Here is a 22,930-nt window from a genome sequence, read left to right as displayed (position 1 = left end):
GTGAAATGGGTGGAACAGGGGAGGTGTGATGACGCAGCTCTCAGCAAATCACATTGTCATATCCCCAGCTCCTGTGCGATCTACAGCATTGGGTCACGAAGCTTGCGGCCAAATGATACGATTTAACAATCCTTCCACAGTGGCCACCTCCATCTCCCAAAAGAGATTTTATAAATATTGGCAAGTATTGCTTAGATGTGACATACCGGGTACAATCTGACTGGGTGCCCAGGTCTGCCAGGGATACATATCCATGACACCAGTATGGTTTAGCCACACACCCTTTTGCATAGGACTCAGTGTTTTACAAGAGGGTGTGGCCATAGCCTCACACACTTCTTGGCGACCCTGCTGATTGTTCATGTGTCCGCTATATTGTAATTTGCAAGGTATAGCGTTGGTTTTCAATTTGTAGAAAACTTGTGTATGTACTTAAACCCCTAGAAAAGCAGTAAGTATTCCTCTACATAAAGCTGGGTACACACTGGAGCGACCTCGGCCTGATATGCTGATCCAATTCGTCCAGAAAAAGACATATCAGGCGGATCACTCAGCGTGTACGATCAATCTGTGCGCCCTTGCGGTCACATGCAATATCGGCTGGTCAGCCGTCCTGCAGAGCTGACCCGAAGATATCGCATGTGGCGCCATGAAAGGTAATGAAGAACAGAACAAGGAATAGTTTCATCCTTCATTACATTGTTCTCATGTGTACATAGGGTATTATATCAGAGGGCGCTACACGTCAGGGGATATTATTAGATACCACCAATCACTAAATAAATAATTAGTAAAAAACAGTAGTTTCAAAATTTATTAACAGACTCCGAACAAATTGATTAATTTCATAATCGTTCAATGACATGACACATTTGACACCTCAACAGCTATTATGGGTGTAATCCCTTGTTGCTGTAAATTCGACGTGTATCAGAACATCAAACTGAAGAATCTAACGCGTTTCGTCCCATGGGACTTCCTCAGGGGTATTGAATCTAGATAATAACTAATAGGCCAATTTGTTAGGATTTTGGGAACGTTCACTGTCACCTGGTTTTACTTCCTCTACACCATATATTCCTTGTCTGTAGCTCTTCTCACTGCATGTGATGTGTCCTCATCCTTCCATGTGAAGCGTTTCATGTAATAGTGGAGAACAAATTTCAGTCTTTCAAATGTAAATATCTGCAGAGTGGATTTTTTGTGTCTCCAGTGTTTTTTTATTTAACTAGTTATATTCTGCTTTTCAGCTATAGGTTGTTTATTTTATTGAAGACTAATAATAATCATTGAATATTTTTACTTGTTCAATGCAATAGAGAGCACTGATCCCTTTGTCATTTTCTCTTCTCCCAAGGGGAAACCATAGAAGACGCTGTGCGGAGAGAAGTGAAAGAGGAGAGTGGCGTTAAAGTTGGGCATGTTCAGTATGTTTCATGCCAGCCTTGGCCCATGCCCTCTTCCCTAATGATTGGTTGCTTAGGCGTTGCAATATCTACAGAAATTACAGTCGACAAGATTGAAATAGAGGACGCACGTTGGTTCACTAGGGAACAGGTAAAGTTCAATTTAATTTCCTCCTTGTATTGATTCTTTCTTGATTACTCTGGTTGTGCAGGAGTACCGCAGCGTTTCAATGCCTCATGGGACCATGTTTAGATTCCATAGCTGAAATACATTGAAATAACTATAATCAGAAAATGTATGCTTCTAGGAGGAGATTGGCTTTATCAGAATCATATCTATTTCTAAGCAAGCTCTTGAGATTAGATGGAGTGTGTAAAACCGCTCTTTGTATTTGTAAACTGAAATATTACAGCAGGACCGCAGAACCAAGACATGCTATGCTAGTTCAATGAAAGCGTAGCTGAGGGCAATGTTTTGTTCATATGGTGACTGCTGCAACGTTACCATCAAAATGGTGTGCAATCGATGCTTGTTCTTAGATATTGCTGGAAACAAGCTGAGAAAGGAAAGCTCTGATGTATGGTTTTATTTATTGCATATATGTCCAAACATGGTGGCGTTGCAGTTGTTATCTCTGTAGTATCACTCAGCCAGTTACAATTGTTTCTGCTTGTCACTGTCATTATTTCCCAACAGTGCACACAGAGATTCTGGTTCAGAGTTCTACGCAAGGGTCATTCATAGGGGCGGATCTAGGGGCGGGTAAGAAGGGCGGTCACCTGGGGCCCTGCAGCCTGAGGGAGCGGCTGCAGTCACTGCGCCCTCCCGCCTGCACTGATATGTAATGCATCCATCTGTCACACGGTGCTGCTGCTGGTGAGCTCTTTCTTCCCAGACTGCTGGAGTGCGCGCAACGTCATTGCGCAGGGCATTTTTGGAGCGTCCATGGGGGCAAGAAGAGACAGAGCTGCAGCATTGGGTGATGGCGCGTGGTTCTACACATGGCTGCCTGCCCACCCACAAAAACCTGGTGTTCAGCCTGGCTGCCTAATTCCCCCAGCCCTGAGGAGACCCATCACCAAGGCTTTATCCTAGCAGCAGCACTGCAGGGAGACAGGGGCAGCCTTGAAGAGCCCACTATCAGCCGGGGGGGAGGGTGAGTGCGGCTGTATACTTGCCATGGCTGTCTCTCTCTCCCTCTCACTCTCTTGTCCACACCACCATCTCTCTCTCTCTCTACTGTACCCCTCTCTTTATTGTCTGCACTCCTCTCTCACTTGTCCGCACCCCCTCTCTCTTGTCCGCACCCCCCTCTATCTCTCGTACTCACCTCACAGCTACTTCCCATAGCGGCTCTTTTATGGTGTAACATGTATAAGGGGCCTTTGTTGCGCACTGTCCCTATTTTGAATAGAGGGGATAGGGAATGCCAAAAGAAACTGTCGCCCTGAGCTCCGCAAGGTCTAGAACCGGCCCTGGTCATTTACTGTGGTCACATTCGGTGCTCGTACATAAATATGGAATTCTTCACCTTTGTTCAGATTTGGCCACATCTATATGTGTTCTTGGAAGTTGCATGAATTTTACCATTTGTAAAAAGTTCTGCTTGTCAGTATAGCACCATTGTCTTTATCCCAGTCCCCCAAAATATATGCCTATTGTGGCAGATTCAGAATTGAATACAAGTCAGCCACAACAACGGCTACATGGCGTGCGCAGACACGAATGTGTATATATGCCCGTATGCAGTAATTCATGTTTCTAAGTGGTCGCCATCCATTTGCTTGTTAAAACAGTCAGCCTCTATTTGCACCAGTCCTACATCTGGTACAAGAGATCCATCCAAAACCAGATGGATCTCTGCATACAGTCAACTCAGCCTAGCCCGCAATCCCGGCTACACATCCACAACATGGACTCAGAACATTTGGAGAGGCGACTGAGGTGCACACGGCTCCCCATCGTCCCTAGTTGCTTGCTTGCAACTATTAATCAGGCCAGAGACTGGAACAAGCCATTTACCCAGCTGATAGCTGACCATTAAGACAATTATATGGGTAGGATTTTTTCAGCTAACTATTTCAGTAATAGGGCAGGATGTATTAAACATGTAAATACGGTAAAACCTTCTAAAAGTGCCTTTTTGGAGGTTTACCACAATACATTACATATGGAATTCTATCAGACTGCAGTGTGCTCATATACAGCAAGCTCTGAAAAGCGTAACTTTCTGGAGCTTCTGTCCGATAGCCAATGCCATCTATAGATGGTGTTACCTATAGAAGTCTATGGGCTTTTCTCCACAAAAAGCCCCCCAGAGAGGGATGCAGAGGATTCCTCTCCATTCTCCAAAGCTTTCACATGAACTGGCTGGCGGCCCCACATATGCATTAAGACTCCCAGGTCATAAACCCAGAAGTCCCTTCTTCGCTGGGACAGCTTTGTACCCGGCAGGTAAATATTCATGCATACCAGTGTTAAAAAATGCTGGCAGGGATGTGATAAGGATGTATTGCAATCTCATTGTGATGTTATACACATTGTAAAGACTGCACTAACTCATCACTACTACTGAAGTCCGGGTTGTCACTGGGATTTAATTGTTAGCCAGTAGTTAGTAACATAGTTTCTGAGGTTGAAAAAAGACAATTTGTCCAACCTATTTGTGGTCTCCTACGCTGTATTATTTTTAGGACTAATTTTATCTGATGTGAATGTCGGCCGTTGTGTTTATTCCTCTTTTTTTAACTATAATGCGTGATCTACCCTCCATAACCCTGTATATCCTTATCTATTAGGAATGTACCTAGCCCATTCTTAAAAGTATTGACCGAGTCCACCATTACTACTCTCTCAGGCAGGGAATTCCAAACACGTATTGTCCTTATTGTGAAGTAACCTTTTCGCTTGTGTGCGAAATCTCCTCTCCTCCAACCTAAGCGGATGTCCACGTGTCCTTTGTGTCGATTTTATCAAAAACTGATCCTCCGCAAGCTCTGTGTATTGTCCCCTTATATATTTGTAATTGTTAATCATGTCCCCTCTGTCTCCTTTTTTCCAGTGTAAACATGCCTAGCAAGCCTTTCCTTGTATTCCAGCGTCTCCATCCCCTTAATCAGTTTGGTCGTCCGCCTCTGAACCTTTTTTAATTCCAGGATATCCTTTTTGTAGTATGGTGCCCAAAATTGTGCACAGTATTCAAGATGTGGCCTCAATAGGTATTAATATAATGGGAGTATAACACTCTCATCCCTTGCATCAATTCCCCGCTTTATGCATGCTAATATCTTGTTTGCCTTCTTTGCTGCAATCCTACTTTGGGTACTGCTGCTAAGTTTGTTATCTATGTGAACGCCTAAAGGTGGGTACACGCTGGCCGATATATCGTGGGTCCGTCGGCCAGTGTGTACGGGCGGTACGTCTGTGAACTCCGTTGTTCACAGACGTATTGCGTTGGCCCCGCAGCCCAACCAGCAGCCAATATATCTCCCGATATATTGGTGCGTCGCTGTGTGTGGCCGACCGCCCGTACACATGCTGCGGCAGCCGGCGGTGATTGACAGCTGAACTGGGCGGGCGTGTACAGTCCCTGACGGATCGGGCAGTGTGTATGCTCAACACACTGCCCGATCCGTCCATAGATATATCTGCCGACCAATTGATCGGCAGATATATCTACCAGTGTGTACCCACCTTAAGTCTTTTTCCAGTACAGAATCCCCTAATTTTACCCCATTTAGTATGTAGGTGGTATTTTTGTTCTTGCTACCAGAATCCATTACCTTACACTTGTCTGTATTGAACCTCATTCTCCATTTTGCTTCCCATGCTTCCAGTTTAAATAAGTCGTTCTGAAGAGACTCAGCATCTCCCTCCGAATTTATAACCTTACACAGTTTGGTATCGTCTGCAAAAATTGACACCATGCTCTCTAGACCTACTGCTAGAGCATTTATGAAAATGTTGAACAATAGTGTTCCATGTACTATAGCATGTGGGTGGATTACGCGAGCCATTGCTAAATGGTCGGGTAACCTAATTGAGGGGTTAAATACCTTAACTCAAGGGGAGATTGTTTTGCTCCTGCAACATATACAGGACTCTGCAAACTTTATGGTGGAAGCCATAAAAGAAATAGGCTTGCTTAATGCACGCACTACTGCTATGGCAGTGTCTACACGCAGGGGTTTATGACTACTCCAATGGACAGCGGATGCGGACTCCAGGAATGCGTGGAAGGCCTACCTTTCACAGGCAAGGCCTTATTTGGAGATGAACTAGACAAATGGGTCTCCAAAGCTACTGCGGTTAAGTCCATATACCTTCCTTCTGCAGCTCCCCCAACTAGGACGGCCTACTCAGGACCCAATTTACAGTACTTCCGGACTGCCAAGTTTAGGGGCAAGCCCAGAGGTTCTTCTACCGCCACCAGAGGCGCTAGCGGTAAACCACGCAAACCAGCAACTGCCGGTTCAAGGCAGGAACAGGGCTCAAGCTCTGCTTCCTCAAATCCTTCCGCATGACGGTGGACTGAGATGCCTGGAACACTGGCAGGTGGGAGCCCGGCTAAAATTCTTCAGTCACATCTGGACAACATTGTGCCAGGATCCCTGAGTCATAGATCTTATTTCCCAGGGCTACAGACTGGAGTTCCAGGAGGACCCACATCACAGATTCTTCAAATCAGGCTTACCAGGTTCACAAGAGGCAAGTATAACTTTACAGAACTCCAGTCAAAAACTGTTACAGACCCAGGTCATTGTTCCCGTTCCACCTCATCTGCAAAACAAGGGGTACTATTCCAACTTGTTTGTAGTACCGAAACTGGACGGTTCGGTGAGGCCGATTCTGAACCTCAAGTCGTTGAACCCATACTTACGAGTGTTCATATTCAAGATGGAGTCTCTGAGAGCGGTGCTCTCAGGTCTGGAGGAGGGTGAATTCCTAGTGTCTCTGGATAGCAAGGATGCGTACCTTCACATTCCAATCTGGCCGTATCATCAGGCTTATCTACGATTTGCACTGCAGGACTCTCACTACCGATTCCAGGACCTGCCATTTGGTCGCTCCACAGCACCGAGAGTGTTCACCAAAGTGATGGCAGAGATGATGTTTCTACTCCGCAAACAGGGAGTGAACATAATTCCGCACCTGGACGATCTTCTGATAAAGGCACCGTCCAGGGAGCAGGTGTTGGACAGCATTGGCCTCTCAACCAGACTATTCCTGGATCACGGGTGGATTCTGTACCTACCAAAATCTCACCTGGAACCAACACAGAGGCTTCCTTTCCTGGGAATGATACAGGACACAGAGTCTCAGAGAGTGTTCCTTCTCTTGGAAAAGGCTATGGTAATCCAGTCGATAGTTCGGGCTGTCCTGAAGCCAACCCGGATCTCGGTGCATCTGTGCATTCGCCTTCTGGGGAAAATGGTGGCCTCTTACGAGGCGCTTCAGTACGGAAGGTTTCATGCGAGGCCCTTCCAACTAGATCTATTGGACAAATGGTCCGGATCGCAAATTCACACATCGAGGGGCGGAGGGTCGGGATTCAGAATTCTGCTAACCACAGACGCAAGCCTCAGAGGTTGGGGAACAGTCACCCAGGGGGTGCAGTTTCAGGGAAGATGGTAAATTCAGGAAGTCGTCCTTCCAATAAACATCCTGGAACTCAGGGCTATCTACAACGCCCTTCTGCAGGCCTCATCCCTACTTCGGAATCAGGCCATTTAAGTCCAGTCGGACAATGTGACGGCGGTAATGTACATAAACCAACAGGGCAGAACAAAAAGCAGTGCAGCAATGTCAAAGGTGTCAAGAATTCTCCTCTGGGCGGAAAATCACGCCATGGCGTTGTCAGCGGTCTTCATTCCGGCAGTAGACAACTGGGAAGCAGAGTTCCTCAGCAGACACGACCTGGACCCGGGGGAGTGGGGCCTTCACCCGGAGGTGTTTCGGTGGTTAACACATCGGTGGGGTTATCCATAAATCGACATGATGGCCTCTTGACTCAACAAGAAGCTCAAGCGGTATTGTTCCAGGTTGAGGGACCCACAAGCAGTGGCGGTAGAAGCTCTGACAACTCCGTGGGTCTACCTGCTGGTGTATGTGTTTCTTCCACTTCCTCTCATCCCAAGAATTCTCAAAAGAATAAAAAGGGAAAAGGTTCAAGCAATCCTCATTGCTCCGTACTGGCCACAAAGGGCCTGGTATGTGGATATTCTCGAGATGCTGCTCGAAGATCCGTGGCCTCTATCTCTTCGCGAGGATCTTCTGCAACAGGGCCCGTTCGTCTATCAAGACTTACCGCGGTACGTTTAACGGCATGGAAGTTGAACGGCTGATTCTAGCCAGGAGAGGGATTCCTGACAAGGTCATCCTGACTATGATCTAAGCCAAGAAGGGGGTAACGTCTAAACATTACCACCGTATCTGGAGAAAATATGTCTCTTGGTGCGAGAGCAGACAATATTCTGTGGTGGAATTTCATCTGGGACGTTTCCTGCTTTTCTGCAGTCGGGAGTGGATGTGGGCCTACGTCTAGGTTCCATAAAAGTCCACATTTTGGCCTTGTCTATTTTCTTTCAGAAACAATTGGCTTCTCTCCCTGAGGTCCAGACGTTCTTGAAAGGTGTTCTGCACATCCAACCTTCCTTTGTGCCCCCACGGCACCTTGGGATCTCAATTTGGTGCTGCAGTTCCTCCAATTGGACTGGTTTGAACCGATACAGGAGGTTGACGTAAAGTACCTTACGTGGAAGAACGTCACACTGTTGGCCTTGGCTTCAGCAAGACGTCTGTCAGAGCTAGGGGCGTTGTCTCACAAGAGCCCCTACTTAATTTTCCATGAGGACAGAGCTGAACTCAGAACTTGTCAGCAATTTCTTCCTAAGGTGGTGTCTGCATTTCACATCAACCAACCTATTGTTGTGCTGGTTGTTACGGACACCTCTATTACTTCAAAGTCTTCGGCTGTTGTGAGGGCTTTGAAGGTGTATGTAAAGAGAATAGCTCGTCACAGGAAATCCGACTCGCTGTTCGTTCTCTATGATCCCAATAAAATTAGGTGTAATGCTTCAAAGCAGTCAATTGCACGCAGGATCAGGCTCACTATCCAGCATGCTTATTCCACGGCAGGCTTGCCAGTTCCAAAATCTGTACAGGCTCACTCTACTAGGTCAGTGGGTTCTTGGGAGGCTGCCCGGGGTATCTCGGCTTTACAGCTCTGCTGAGCAGCTACTTGGTCAGGTTTGAATACATTTGCTAAGTTTTACAAGTTTGATACTTTGGCCTCTGACGACCTTCAGTTTGGTAAATTAGTTCTGCAGGAACCTAAGCACTCTACCACCCAGTTTGGGAGCTTTGGTACTTCCCCATGGTACAATAAGACTCGCCTCTAGTTTCCAAATCTTTAAACGTTCCCTAAAAAACTCACCTCTTCAGACAAGCCTATCAAATTCCGGACCCACCCACATAACCTTCCGTGCTTCCCTATTTAATTACATCCTCTCTGTACAGTACACATACCATCACATATTTTGTCTTTCCTTACTCTCACACCCTCCTGACACTTGGCCAATATTGCGGGGTGATCATATCATGAAACCCATTAAGAACCTAGCAATCTGGTGGATCATTATGCAATAGGTAGCATCTATCCTTGTGTATCAATGCCTATTTCCCTATAGATTGTAAGCTTGCGAGCAGGGCCTTCCTACCTCTGTCTGTTTTTACCCAGTTTTGTTCTATTACTGTTGTTCTAATTGTAAAGCGCAACGGAATATGCTGCGCTATATAAGAAACTGTTAATAAATAAATAAATAAATGGATTCCCATTATCCCCTAGGACGTAAGAGACAATAGGATTTTAATTACCTACCAGTAAATCCTTTTCTCGTAGTCCGTAGGGCAGGGGTGGGGAACCTTTTTTCTACCAAGGGCCATTTGGATATTTATAAAATCCTTCGAGGGCCATACAAAAATGATCAACTTAAAAATTAGCCTGCTATATTTGGTAAAAAATGTAATTAACTCACACTTAATGTGATGGTTGGAACTGCTTCTCTTTGGTCAGGCTTTTGATGTTAGCTGGTACTGATGATGTTGCTACTCGCAACTGGTTTTCCAGGTTTGCGTCGGTCAGTCTGGAGCGCAGTCGACAATGGTAAGTTTTGAAAAGAACTGCTCACAGCAGTAAGTTGTTCCAAACAGAGATGCATATTTCAATGCATGTCTCCTCAAAGTGGGAAATTCATCATTGCTTATGTAACGTTTATAGAACTCAAGCAGTGGGAAGTTGTTGCACCTAGCTTTCAGCTCATCATCGCTTTGTAGCTGGATGATTTCGTGTTGTAGGTTATCAGGCACATCAGCTGGTTCCACATTCAGTGCGTTTGAACGAGGCATCTGTACGGTACTTTCATTTAATATTATTCACACAGTGGCAAAATCATCATACATGTATTAACTTTATTCATGAACTGTAATTAACATCTCTAAACAAATTTACCACAAAAATCCACTGTGAAATACATGCACTTCATCAACCTGGGATTCATGGATACCAGCATGGTTTAATATTGTTACAGAGGCACAAGTCCAGCAATTGCCTGGCTATAATAGTAACAACATATTAACATGAGAAGCTTCTAAGGTGGATACATTGTATGCATGTGAATCTCTGTCATAATATAGACAGATTGTAAGTCAGAGTCACTGAACTTATAATATATAGGTGAAAGGACATATCTAGATTATTATTACTGAGTTTATTGTAATATTTTTATATTTACTGTTTGTGCATTGCCGGCCGGCATTTAAATTGAATATATACTATGTGCTTTTTAGTGAAAATTGATTTTTAAGGATAAATAAAATCCACATCAAATGTGAATAGCGCTTTCTCATTTTTTTGGTCTGTCTGTTTCTATTTCAGGGGCGAAATACCAATCGCCCCTGAGAGAGCTGCTTACGCACTTGTTTAAATCATAGCGCCTGGAATTTTTACTTGGTTCCACATTGAATGGTGTAGCGAAGATGTTCAATTCCATTTGTTTACTTTTCACATCCTTGAATCTTTTATTAAATGCCTCAATTAAATTTGCACATTCTCCAGCATATTCAAGTGTTGTACAAGGCTTTTGTCCTTCCAGAGTGGGGAAATGCACTGTGTTATTCCTTTCGAGTTGGACTTTCCACAGCCTTAATTTAGCTTCAAATGATTTCACGTTTGAAAGCAGGGAGCTGAGAAGCTGGTTGGGGCCCTGCAGCTTGACGTTCATCTCAGAAAGGTACTTGGTAATGTCCACCATGAATGCTAGATCACACAGCCATTTGCGATCATCAAATTCCCTTACAGGTTTTCCCTTCATCTCCATGAACTGCTGGACTTCATCCTGCAGTTCGTAAAACCTCATAAGCATGTTCCCGCGACTCAGCCACCGCACTTCACAGTGATAAACAAGATCACCGTACTCAGAGTCAAGGTCATTCAGTAACTCCTTAAACTGGCGGCTGTTAAGCCCTCTGCTTTTGACAAAATTTATGCATGACACTACTGTTGACATCACATTGTTGAGCCGCAGCGACTGTGCGCAGAGACTTTCTCTAACGTCCTAAGTGGATGCTGGGGACTCCGTAAGGACCATGGGGAATAGCGGCTCCGCAGGAGACTGGGCACAAAAGTAAAGCTTTAGAACTACCTGGTGTGCACTGGCTCCTCCCCCTATGGCCCTCCTCCAAGCCTCAGTTAGATTTTTGTGCCCGAACGAGAAGGGTGCACACTAGGTGGCTCTCCTGAGCTGCTTAGTGAAAAGTTTAGTTTTATGTTTTTTATTTTCAGTGAGACCTGCTGGCAACAGGCTCACTGCATCGAGGGACTAAGGGGAGAAGAAGCGAACTCACCTGCGTGCAGAGTGGATTGGGCTTCTTAGGCTACTGGACATTAGCTCCAGAGGGACGATCACAGGCCCAGCCATGGATGGGTCCCAGAGCCGCGCCGCCGGCCCCCTTACAGAGCCAGAAGACAGAAGAGGTCCGGAAAATCGGCGGCAGAAGACGTCCTGTCTTCAACAAGGTAGCGCACAGCACTGCAGCTGTGCGCCATTGCTCTCAGCACACTTCACACTCCGGTCACTGAGGGTGCAGGGCGCTGGGGGGGGGCGCCCTGAGACGCAATAAAAACACCTTGGATGGCAAAAAATGCATCACATATAGCTCCTGGGCTATATGGATGCATTTAACCCCTGCCAGAATACATAGAAAAACGGGAGATAAGGCCGCCGATAAGGGGGCGGAGCCTATCTCCTCAGCACACTGGCGCCATTTTCCCTCACAGCTCCGTTGGAGGGAAGCTCCCTGGCTCTCCCCTGCAGTCACTACACTACAGAAAGGGTTAAAAAAAAGAGGGGGGCACTAATTACGCGCAGTATTAAATAAAACAGCAGCTATAAGGGGAAAAACACTTATATAAGGTTATCCCTGTATATATATAGCGCTCTGGTGTGTGCTGGCAAACTCTCCCTCTGTCTCCCCAAAGGGCTAGTGGGGTCCTGTCCTCTATCAGAGCATTCCCTGTGTGTGTGCTGTATGTCGGTACGTTTGTGTCGACATGTATGAGGAGAAAAATGATGTGGAGACGGAGCAGATTGCCTGTAATAGTGATGTCACCCCCTAGGGGGTCGACACCTGAGTGGATGAACTGTTGGAAGGAATTACGTGACAGTGTCAGCTCTGTATAAAAGACAGTGGTTGACATGAGACAGCCGGCTACTCAGCTTGTGCCTGTCCAGACGTCTCATAGGCCGTCAGGGGCTCTAAAGCGCCTGTTACCTCAGATGGCAGATATAGACGCCGACACGGATACTGACTCCAGTGTCGACGGTGAAGAGACAAATGTGACTTCCAGTAGGGCCACACGTTACATGATTGAGGCAATGAAAAATGTTTTACACATTTCTGATAATACGAGTACCACCAAAAAAAGGGGTATTATGTTCGGTGAGGAAAAACTACCTGTAGTTTTCCTGAATCTGAGAAATTAAATGAGGTGTGTGATGATGCGTGGGTTTCCCCCGATAACAACTGATAATTTCTAAAATGTTATTGGCATTATATCCTTTCCCGCCAGAGGTTAGGGTGCGTTGGGAAACACCCCCTAAAGCGCTCACACGCTTGTAAGGGCTCTACCCTCTCCTGAGATGGCCGCCCTTAAGGATCCTGCTGATAGAAAGCAGGAGGGTATCCTGAAATGTATTTACACACATACTGGTGTTATACTGCGACCAGCAATCGCCTCAGCCTGGATGTGCAGTGCTGGGTTGGAGTGGTCGGATTCCCTGACTGAAAATATTGATACCCTAGATAGGGACAGTATATTTTTGCCTATAGAGCATTTAAAAGATGCATTTCTATATATGCAAGATGCACAGCGGAATATTTGCCGACTGGCATCAAGTCTAAGTGCGTTGTCCATTTCTACCAGTAGAGGGTTATGGACACGACAGTGGTCAGGTGATGCGGATTTCAAACGGCATTTGGAAGTATTGCCTTATTAAGGGGAGGAGTTATTTGGGGTCGGTCTTTCAGACCTGGTGGCCACGGCAACAGCTGGGAAATCCACGTTTGTACCCCAGGTCGCCTCTCAACATGAGAAGACGCCGTATTATCAGGCGCAGTCTTTTCGTGGACAAGCGGGCAAAAGGTTCCTCATTTCTGCCCCGTGACAGAGGGAGAGGAAAAAGGCTGCAGAAATCAGCCAGTTCCCAGGAACAGAAACCCTCTCCCGCCTCTGCCAAGCCCTCAGTATGACGCTGGGGCTTTACAAGCAGAATCAGGCACGGTGGGGGGCCCGTCTCAATGAATTTCAGCGCGCAGTGGGCTCACTCGCAAGTAGACCCCTGGATCCTTCAGGTGATATCTCAGGGGTACAAATTGGAATTCGAGAAGTCTCCCCCTCGCCGTTTCCTAAAGTCGGCTTTACCGATGTCTCCTTCTGACAGGGAGACAGTTTTGGAAGCCATTCACAAGCTGTATTCCCAGCAGGTGATAATCAAGGTACCCCTCCTGCAACAGGGAACGGGGTATTATTCCACACTGTTGTGGTACCGAAGCCGGACGGCTCGGTGAGACCGATTCTAAATCTAAAATCTTTGAACACTTACATACAGAGGTTCAAATTCAAGATTGAGTCACTCAGAGCAGTGATTGCGAACCTGGAAGAAGGGGACTACATGATGTCTCGGGACATCAAGGATGCTTACCTTCATGTCCAAATTTACCCTTCTCACCAAGGGTACCTCAGGTTTATGGTACAGAACTGTCACTATCAGTTCAGACACTGCCGTATGGATGGTCCACGGCACCCCGGGTCTTTACCAAGGTAATGGCCGAAATGATGATATTCCTTCGAAGGAAGGGAATTTTAGTTATCCCTTACTTGGACGATTCCCTGATAAGGGTAAGATCCAGGGAACAGTTGGAGGTCGGTGTAGCACTATCTCAGGTAGTGTTGCGGCAGCACGATTGGATTCTCAATATTCCAAAATCGCAGCTGGTTCCGACGACTCGTCTTCTGTTCCTAGGGATGATCCTGGACACAGTCCAGAAAAAGGGGTTTCTCCCGGAGGAGAAAGCCAGGGAGTTATCCGAGCTAGTCAGGAACCTCCTAAAACCGAGCCAAGTCTCAGTGCATCAATGCACAAGGGTTCTGGGTAAAATGGTGGCTTCCTACGAAGCAATCCCATTCGGCAGATTCCACGCAAGAACTTTCCAGTGGGACCTGCTGGACAAATGGTCCGGGTCGCATCTTCAGATGCATCAGCGGATAACCCTGTCACCAAGAACAAGGGTGTCCCTCCTGTGGTGGTTGCAGAGTGCTCATCTTCTAGAGGGCCGCAGATTCGGCATTCAGGACTGGGTCCTGGTGACCACGGATGCCAGCCTGCGAGGCTGGGGAGCAGTCACACAGGGAAGGAATTTCCAGGGCTTATGGTCAAGCCTGGAGACATCACTTCACATAAATATCCTGAAGCTAAGGGCCATTTACAAGGCTCTAAGCTTAGCAAGACCTCTGCTTCAAGGTCAGCCGGTGTTGATCCAGTCGGACAACATCACGGCAGTCACCCACGTAAACAGACAGGGTGGCACAAGAAGCAGGAGGGCAATGGCAGAAGCTGCAAGGATTCTTCGCTGGGCGGAAAATCATGTGATAGCACTGTCAGCAATTCCGGGAGTGGACAACTGGGAAGCAGACTTCCTCAGCAGACACGACCTCCACCCGGGAGAGTGGGGACTTCACCCAAAAGTCTTCCACATGATTATAAACCGTTGGGAAAAACTCGACAGGTATTGCGCCAGGTCAAGGGACCCTCAGGCAATAGCTGTAGACGCTCTGGTAACACCGTGGGTGTACCAGTCAGTGTATGTGTTCCCTCATCTGCCTCTCATACCCAAGGTACTGAGATTGATAAGATGGAGAGGAGTAAGCACTATATTCGTGGCTCCGGATTGGCCAAGAAGGACTTGGTAACCGGAACTTCAAGAGATGCTCACGGAGGATCCGTGGCCTCTACCTCTAAGAAGGGACCTGCTCCAGCAAGGACCCTGTCTGTTCCAAGACTTACCGCGGCTGCGTTTGACGGCATGGCGGTTGAATGCCGGATCCTGAAGGAAAAAAGGCATTCCGGATGAAGTCATCCCTATCCTGATCAAAGCCAGGAAGGATGTAACCGCAAAACATTATCACCGCATTTGGCGAAAATATGTTGCGTGGTGCGAGGCCAGTAAGGCCCGACGGAGGAAATTCAACTGGGTCGATTCCTACATTTCCTGCAAACAGGAGTGTCTATGGGCCTGAAATTGGGGTCCATTAAGGTTCAAATTTCGGCCCTGTCAATTTTCTTCCAAAAAGAACTAGCTTCAGTCCCTGAAGTTCAGACGTTGTAAAAGGGGTACTGCATATACAGCCTCCTTTTGTGCCTCCAGTGGCACCTTGGGATCTCAATGTAGTTTTTGGGTTCCAAAAGTCACATTGGTTTGAACCACTTAAATCTGTGGAGTTAAAATATCTCACATGGAAAGTGGTCATGCTGTTGGCCCTGGCCTGGGCCAGGCGCGTGTCAGAATTGGCAGCTTTATCCTGTAAAAGCCTTATCTGATTTTCCATTCGGACAGGGCGGAATTGAGGACTCGTCCTCAGTTTCTCCCTAAGGTGGTTTCAGCGTTTCACCTGAACCAACCTATTGTGGTGCCTGCGGCTACTAGGGACTTGGAGGACTCCAAGTTGCTAGACGTTGTCAGGGCCCTGAAAATATATGTTTCCAGGACGGCTGGAGTCAGAAAATCTGACTCGCTGTTTATCCTGTATGCATCCAACAAGCTGGGTGCTCCTGCTTCTAAGCAGACTATTGCTCGTTGGATTTGTAGTACAATTCAGCTTGCACATTCTGTGGCAGGCCTGCCACAGCCAAAAATCTGTAAATGCCCACTCCACAAGGAAGGTGGGCTCATCTTGGGCGGCTGCCCGAGGGGTCTCGGCTTTACAACTTTGCCGAGCAGCTACTTGGTCAGGAGCAAATACGTTTGTAAAATTCTACAAATTTGATACCCTGGCTGAGGAGGACCTGGAGTTCTCTCATTTGGTGCTGCAGAGTCATCCGCACTCTCCCGCCCGTTTGGGAGCTTTGGTATAATCCCCATGGTCCTTACGGAGTCCCCAGCATCCACTTAGGACGTTAGAGAAAATAAGAATTTACTTACGATAATTCTATTTCTCGTAGTCCGTAGTGGATGCTGGGCGCCCATCCCAAGTGCGGATTGTCTGCAATACTGGTACATAGTTATGGTTACCAAAAAATCGGGTTATTGCTGTAGTGAGCCATCTTTTCTAGAGGCTCCTCTGTTATCATGCTGTTAACTGGGTTTAGATCACGAGTTGTACGGTGTGATTGGTGTGGCTGGTATGAGTCTTACCCGGGATTCAAAATCCTTCCTTATTGTGTACGCTCGTCCGGGCACAGTATCCTAACTGAGGCTTGGAGGAGGGTCATAGGGGGAGGAGCCAGTGCACACCAGGTAGTTCTAAAGCTTTACTTTTGTGCCCAGTCTCCTGCGGAGCCGCTATTCCCCATGGTCCTTACGGAGTCCCCAGCATCCACTACGGACTACGAGAAATAGAATTATCGGTAAGTAAATTCTTATTTTCTTGGTGTATGATGCAGTGGCATATAATTAAATCACTTGGATCAAGACTGAGACTAATCAGTTCTTTCTTGACAAATGCCATTAATCCTTTTTGTGAGCCAACCATGGCTGGAGCTCCATCTTTAGTAAGGCCACTTAACTTTTCAAATGTTAGTTCAAGTTTTTTCATTGATGAAACAAGTCTCTCAAAAAAGTCCTCACCTCTTGTAGTGCCATGCATGGCTTCCAGTGACAGCAGTTCCTCTCGCGTATCAAACTCTGCAGTGATCCCACGAACGAAAATGGCCAGTTGGGCAGTATTTGTTATGTCCGTTGTCTCGTCACAAGACAGAGAGAAAAATTGGAAATCTCCCGCAGAATGTTTCAGTGTTTTTTCAATATCTTGTGCTAAATCAGTAATCCGATCGGAGACGGTTCTCCGGGACAAACTAACAGTCTGAAACAATTTTACTTTGTCTGGTGCTAACAACTCTGCTGCAGCCACCATGCACTCTTTCACAAAATCTCCCTCTACATGAGGCCTCAGCTCACTACATAACTTGTCTGAATGACGTTGTCTCTGTCACAACGAGGCCTAGTGAAAGTGGCTTGTTGTGATTCCAAACTCCGCTGAAGAGCATTGATTTTATCCAGACGCATTTGGCCACTCAATTTACTGAGTTTAGCATGTTTTGAGCTGTAATGACGCTCCAGATTGGCTTCTTTCATTACTGCTAATGCATTGCCACAAACCAGGCACACAGGTTTGCCTTTGACTTCAAGAAAAAAATATTCATTTGTCCATTTCTCTTGGAAAGATTGACACTCTGCATCAACTTTTCTTTTCTGTGTAGTCGCCATTTATGTTGCTACAAAGTAGACAGAGGGATAATATAATAAGTGGCCGGTACTGAGTATGAGCTGACATTCACATTGCGCCACACAGTATGAGCCAAATTCACATTATGCCACACAGTATGAGCCAAATTCACATTACCCCACACATTAGGAGCCGAAATGTACATTACCCCACATAGTATTAGCCAAATTCACATTACCCCACACATTAAGAGCCGAAATGTACATTACCCCACACAGTATTAGCCAAATTCACATTGCGCCACACAGTATGAGCCAAATTCACATTGCGCCACAGAACACGAGCCAAATTCACATTATGCCACATAGTATGAGCCGAAATGTACATTACCCCACACAGTATTAGCCAAATTCACATTGCGCCACACAGTATGAGCCAAATTCACATTACCTCAGACCCCACAAGCTTCTTCCTAGTCTTCAGGCAACAGGACAGGGGATGAATAGCTTCCGATGGTCACTTTTTGGGCCTGGATGGGTCCACTTCACGTCAGTCTGTGTGCTGGCAGTGTGACTCACTCTGTGCTGGCAGCGTGTCTCAGTCTTTTTATGTTGCAGCAAAATAATAAAGGGATAATATAATAAGTGGCCGGTACGCCACACAGTATGAGCCAAATTCATATTACGCCACATAATATGAGCCAAAATGTACATTACCCCACACCATATGAGCCAAATTCACATTGTGCCACACAGTATGAGCCAAATTCACATTGCGCCACAGAATACGAGCCAAATTCACATTATGCCACATAGTATGAGCCGAAATGTACATTACCCCACACAGTATTAGCCAAATTCACATTGCGCCACACAGTATGAGACAAAATTCACATTGCGCCACGCAGTATGAGCCGAAATCCACATTGCGCCACACAGTATGAGCCGAAATTCACATTGCGCCACACAGTATGAGCCGAAATCCACATTGCGCCACACAGTATGAGCCGAAATCCACATTGCGCCACACAGTATGAGCCGAAATTCACATTGCGCCACACAGTATGAGCCGAAATTCACATTGCGCCACACAGTATGAGCCGAAATCCACATTGCGCCACACAGTATGAGCCGAAATCCACATTGCGCCACACAGTATGAGCCGAAATTCACATTGCGCCACACAGTATGAGCCGAAATTCACATTGCGCCACACAGTATGAGCCGAAATCCACATTGCGCCACACAGTATGAGCCGAAATTCACATTGCGCCACACAGTATGAGCCGAAATTCACATTGCGCCACACTGTATGAGCCGAAATCCACATTGCGCCACACAGTATGAGCCGAAATTCACATTGCGCCACACAGTACCAAACATAGTATGATCCCCTGCACACCATCATCCCCCCTGTACATCAACATTATCTTGCTGCACATTAAAAGGTCCCCTCTGCACAGCAATATGATCCCCCTTGCACACCAACAGGCTCCCCCCGCCCCCCACACAACATCAGGTTAGTTATTATTATTATTATTACATTTTATTTATAGGGCGCCACAAGTGTTTCGCAGCGCCGTACAAAGGACAGTACAGGGAGACAAAACTTAGCATAACAGTAAATAAATAACAAAAATGGAGTGCAGGTAACAAAGAGCACCACAATTCTCAAAGCATAATACAGCTTAGATGTAAGTAGCGAAGGAGTAATCATTGTACTACTTGGGGCTGGCGGCCATAGATAGAGAGGGGCCATTTACCAGCAGGAGAAAAAGCAGGTAAAGATGGTCGCTGAGTGAAATGTGTCAAGAAGAGGGCTTAGACAAGAGGAAAGAGGGCCCTGCTCTGAAGAGCTAACAATCTAGTCGGGAGGGGCAACAGACAGATGACATGAGGTGCAAGCAAGCAGGTAGAAGCCTGATGGTGGTATGCGAGCAAAGCAGAGATGTCCAAGGCATGGGGCAGGGGGATGGAGGAGCAGCCTAAGGACTAGGTTATGCATTGGAGGGGTACGCTTTGATAAATAGGTGGGTTTTCAGTGCCCGTTTGAAGCTTTGCAAGGTCGGGGAGAGTCTAATGGAGCGGGGGAGCGCATTCCACTGAAGGGGTGCAGCATGGGCAAAATCCTGAACTCGTGCATGGGAAGCAGTGACCAAGGCAGAGGAGAGGCGACGGTCATCAGCCGACCATAGTGAGCGGGAGGGAGTATGAAGGGAGAGGAGGTTGGAGATGTAGGGAGCGGTGGAATTAGAGATTGCCTTGTATGTGAGGGTGAGGAGTTTGAAGAGGATTCTGTAGGTGAATGGGAGCCAGTGTAGATTTTGACGAAGGGGAGTGGCAGAAGTGGAGCGGCGGGAGAGGAAGATGAGCCTAGCTGCGGAGTTGAGGACAGATTGGAGGGGAGCGATGTGGGAGCAAGTGAGGCCAGTGAGGAGCACATTGCAGTAGTCGAGTCGTGAGATGACCAGTGAGTGGATGATAAGTTTAGTTGCACTCTGGGAGAGAAATGGCCTGATGCGAGCAATGTTACGTAGCTGGAACCGACAAGATTGCGCCAGAGCTTGGATGTAGGGTGCAAAGGAGAGGGAGGAGTCAAGAGTGACGCCCAGGCAGCGGAGTTGGGGAACGGGGGAGATGATAGTGTTCTCAACAGTGATAGAGATATTTGTAGGGGGTGTTGCTCTGGCTGGGGGAAAGATAATAAGTTCAGTTTTATCCATGTTGAGCTTCAGAGAGCGCTCACACATCCAGGAGGAGATGGCAGAGAGGCAGCTGGAGACCTGAGAGAGGACAGAGGGGGACAGATCAGGAGAGAAGAGGTAGAGTTGTGTGTCATCAGCATAGAGGTGGTATTGAAGGCCAAAGGAGTTAATGAGCGCACCCAGGGAAGAGGTGTACAGGGAGAACAGAAGGGGGCCTAGGACAGAACCTTGAGGGACACCAACAGGAAGGATGAAAGGGTGTGAGGTGGTTCCGGAGGCAGACACAGAGAAGGAGCGGTTAGTGAGGTATGAGGTAAACCAGTCAAGGACGGTGCTAGAGAGGCCAACATTTTGGAGTGTGCGGAGGGAGGAGGAGAGGGTGATCCACGGTGTCAAAGGCAGCAGAGAGGTCCAGAAGGATGAGTAAAGAGAAGTGGCCCTTGGATTTGGCCGAAAGCAGGTCACTGGTGACTTTCACCAGGGCAGTCTCGATGGAGCGGAGTGGGCGAAAGCCAGATTGTAGTGGATCAAGGATGGAGTGGTCAGAGACGTAGCTTGTGAGACAGCTGTAGACCAGTCGTTCAAGTAGTTTGGAGGCGAAAGGGAGAAGAGAGATGGGGCGGTAGCTAGTGAGTTATGAAGGGTCGAGGTTGGCTTTTTTGAGAATAGGGGACACCAGAGCATATTTGAATGGTGAGGGAAAGATGCCAGTAGTTCCCCCATATTTAATTTATTCACATTTTATCTTTCAGTCACAGAGGTAGTGGCAGTGTCTCTGCGCTCCAGCTCCCCGTAGTTCTCCCCCTCCGCTTTCTGCTCTCCACCTCCCTCCTCACAACGGCCACAGCGCGTTGTCTCAGCCACGCTCCCCCCAATTCTCCTGCGCAGGAAGAGCGGGAAGAGATGAGTAGGCCGGGTGACGGCCTCTCATTGTCCCTTCTCCATGCGTCCACGCCGCCGAACGCCCGCCGCCCCCGCGCGCACGCATGCTGCGCGGTTGCCTAGTTACCCAGCATCGCTAAAATGCCATGTCTCCCTCCTCACTCCTCTCCTGCGGCTGCGGTACTATGAGCGGGCTGGGCGGGCAGGGTAAAGTGTCATTGCGGGCCGTATACGGCCCGCGGGCCGGACGTTCCCCACCCCTGCCGTAGGGGATACTGGGCAATGGCCCGGTGCTTCGTTCTTCCTGCACTGTTACTTGTTTAAGTATTCCGGTTTGTTCAGCTGTTGCTGTTCCTGTTTCAAGTTTGGTTAGCATGGCTTTCCTCTTGTTCTGTGTGTGCTGGTTCGTAATCTCACCACTTTCCTTATCTATCCTCTCAAAGTATGTCCGTCTCCTCGTGCACAGTTTCCTAGACTGAGTCTTGTAGGAGGGCTATAGAGGGAGGAGCCATCGCACACTATCAATTTCTTAAAGTGCCCATGGCTCCTAGTGGACCCGTCTATACCCCATGGTACTAAATGGATTACCAGTATCCCCTATGGACTACGAGAAAAGGATTTACCGGTAGGTAATTAAAATCCTATTTTTTTTAATCGATCACAGACTTCCTCACTTAAATAAGCACTTAGCAGTGGGACATTATCGTTGCTGAGGTTATGTGTTAATCCCGCCATCTGGTCCTCTCGTCAATACAGATGAGAAAAACTAAAATTTTTCACTATAACATTATCGTCTTTGATTAAGACGTCCAACTTGTCCTTTTGTCCTTCTTTAATCTTTTGCTGTTGATGTATTTAAAAAACATTTGGGGGTTTGATTTAACTTCCTTTGCTACTAGCTTTTCAGTTTCTATTTTAGCCGCTCTTATTTCTTTTTTGCATATTTTGTTACAATCCTCATAGTACTAGAATGACTCCGCTTTCCTGTCTAATTTAATTTTTTTTTGAATGCTCGCCTCTTTTTGCCCATTAGTTCCTTAATCTTTTTGTTAAGCCACATCAGTTTTTGAAATATTAGTCCTTTGTTTGCTGCCCATGGGAATACATTTTCGAGTATAATTATCGAGCAGCGTTATTAATACCTCCCATTTCTTCGTAGTATTTTTTGCTTGAAACAAAATTTCCCATTCATTGTCCCTTAGAGCTTCCCTCATCATGCCACAGTTGGCTTTGCTAAAGTTTAGAGTCCTAGTTGAGCCTATATAGGACTGCTTATGAAAACTGATATTGAATGTGACCATATTGTGGTCGCTGTTTCCCATGGGCTCCCCTACTATAATATTTGATATCAATTCCCCATTGTTTGTTAATACCAGGTCTAAGATTGCATTGTACCTAGTTGGTTCATCGATTAGTTGAAGTAAGTAGTTATCATTTAGTGTGTGTTTAAAAAACTATTACCCTTAGCAGTATCACATGAATTATTTGTCCAATAAAATCTCCCATCACTATTATGTCTCCTAATCCTGACGCTTTTTCAGTTTGTTTCAGTAGCAATTCCTCCTCAGACACATTAATACCCGGCGGCTTGTAGCATAGCCCTAATACTATCTTTTTTGTTCCCTTTCCCCAGTATGCAATTTCTACCCATAACGTCTCAACAGTATTTACAGTCCCCTCGTAAATATCTTCCTGTATATCAGGTTTTAAAAACGGCTTTACGTAAAGACATACCCCTCCATCCCGTTTGTTTAATCTGTCTCTCCTGAACAGCGTATAACCCTCCAGATTTGTCCCACCAAGTTTCAGTAATGCCTATAATATCATACTGTCTGCTTGCTGCAAAGACTTCTAGTTTCCCCTTTTTTCCTGTAAGGCTTCTAGCGTTTACATACATACAATTAAGATAAGTATTCCCGCTTGTGCTAGGGACATCA

The 22,930-nt window shown here is 46.7% G+C and overlaps 1 protein-coding gene across 2 annotated transcripts in view; it reads left to right on the top strand.

Moving 5' to 3' along the window:
* NUDT12 (nudix hydrolase 12) overlaps window positions 1-22,930 on the top strand; it is a 117,612-nt gene that overhangs the window by 77,582 nt on the left and 17,100 nt on the right. For both annotated transcript variants that reach the window (XM_063964084.1, XM_063964083.1), the window contains one exon: window positions 1,358-1,557. In XM_063964084.1, the coding sequence (XP_063820154.1) occupies window positions 1,358-1,557 (200 nt within the window). The remainder of the gene's footprint in view (window positions 1-1,357; window positions 1,558-22,930) is intronic.

This window comes from Pseudophryne corroboree, chromosome 1, assembly GCF_028390025.1.
Source record: "Pseudophryne corroboree isolate aPseCor3 chromosome 1, aPseCor3.hap2, whole genome shotgun sequence".
Classification (NCBI taxonomy): Eukaryota; Metazoa; Chordata; class Amphibia; order Anura; family Myobatrachidae; genus Pseudophryne; species Pseudophryne corroboree.
Note: the sequence above shows the minus strand (reverse complement) of the source record. Positions and strands in the feature narration are given on the sequence as shown.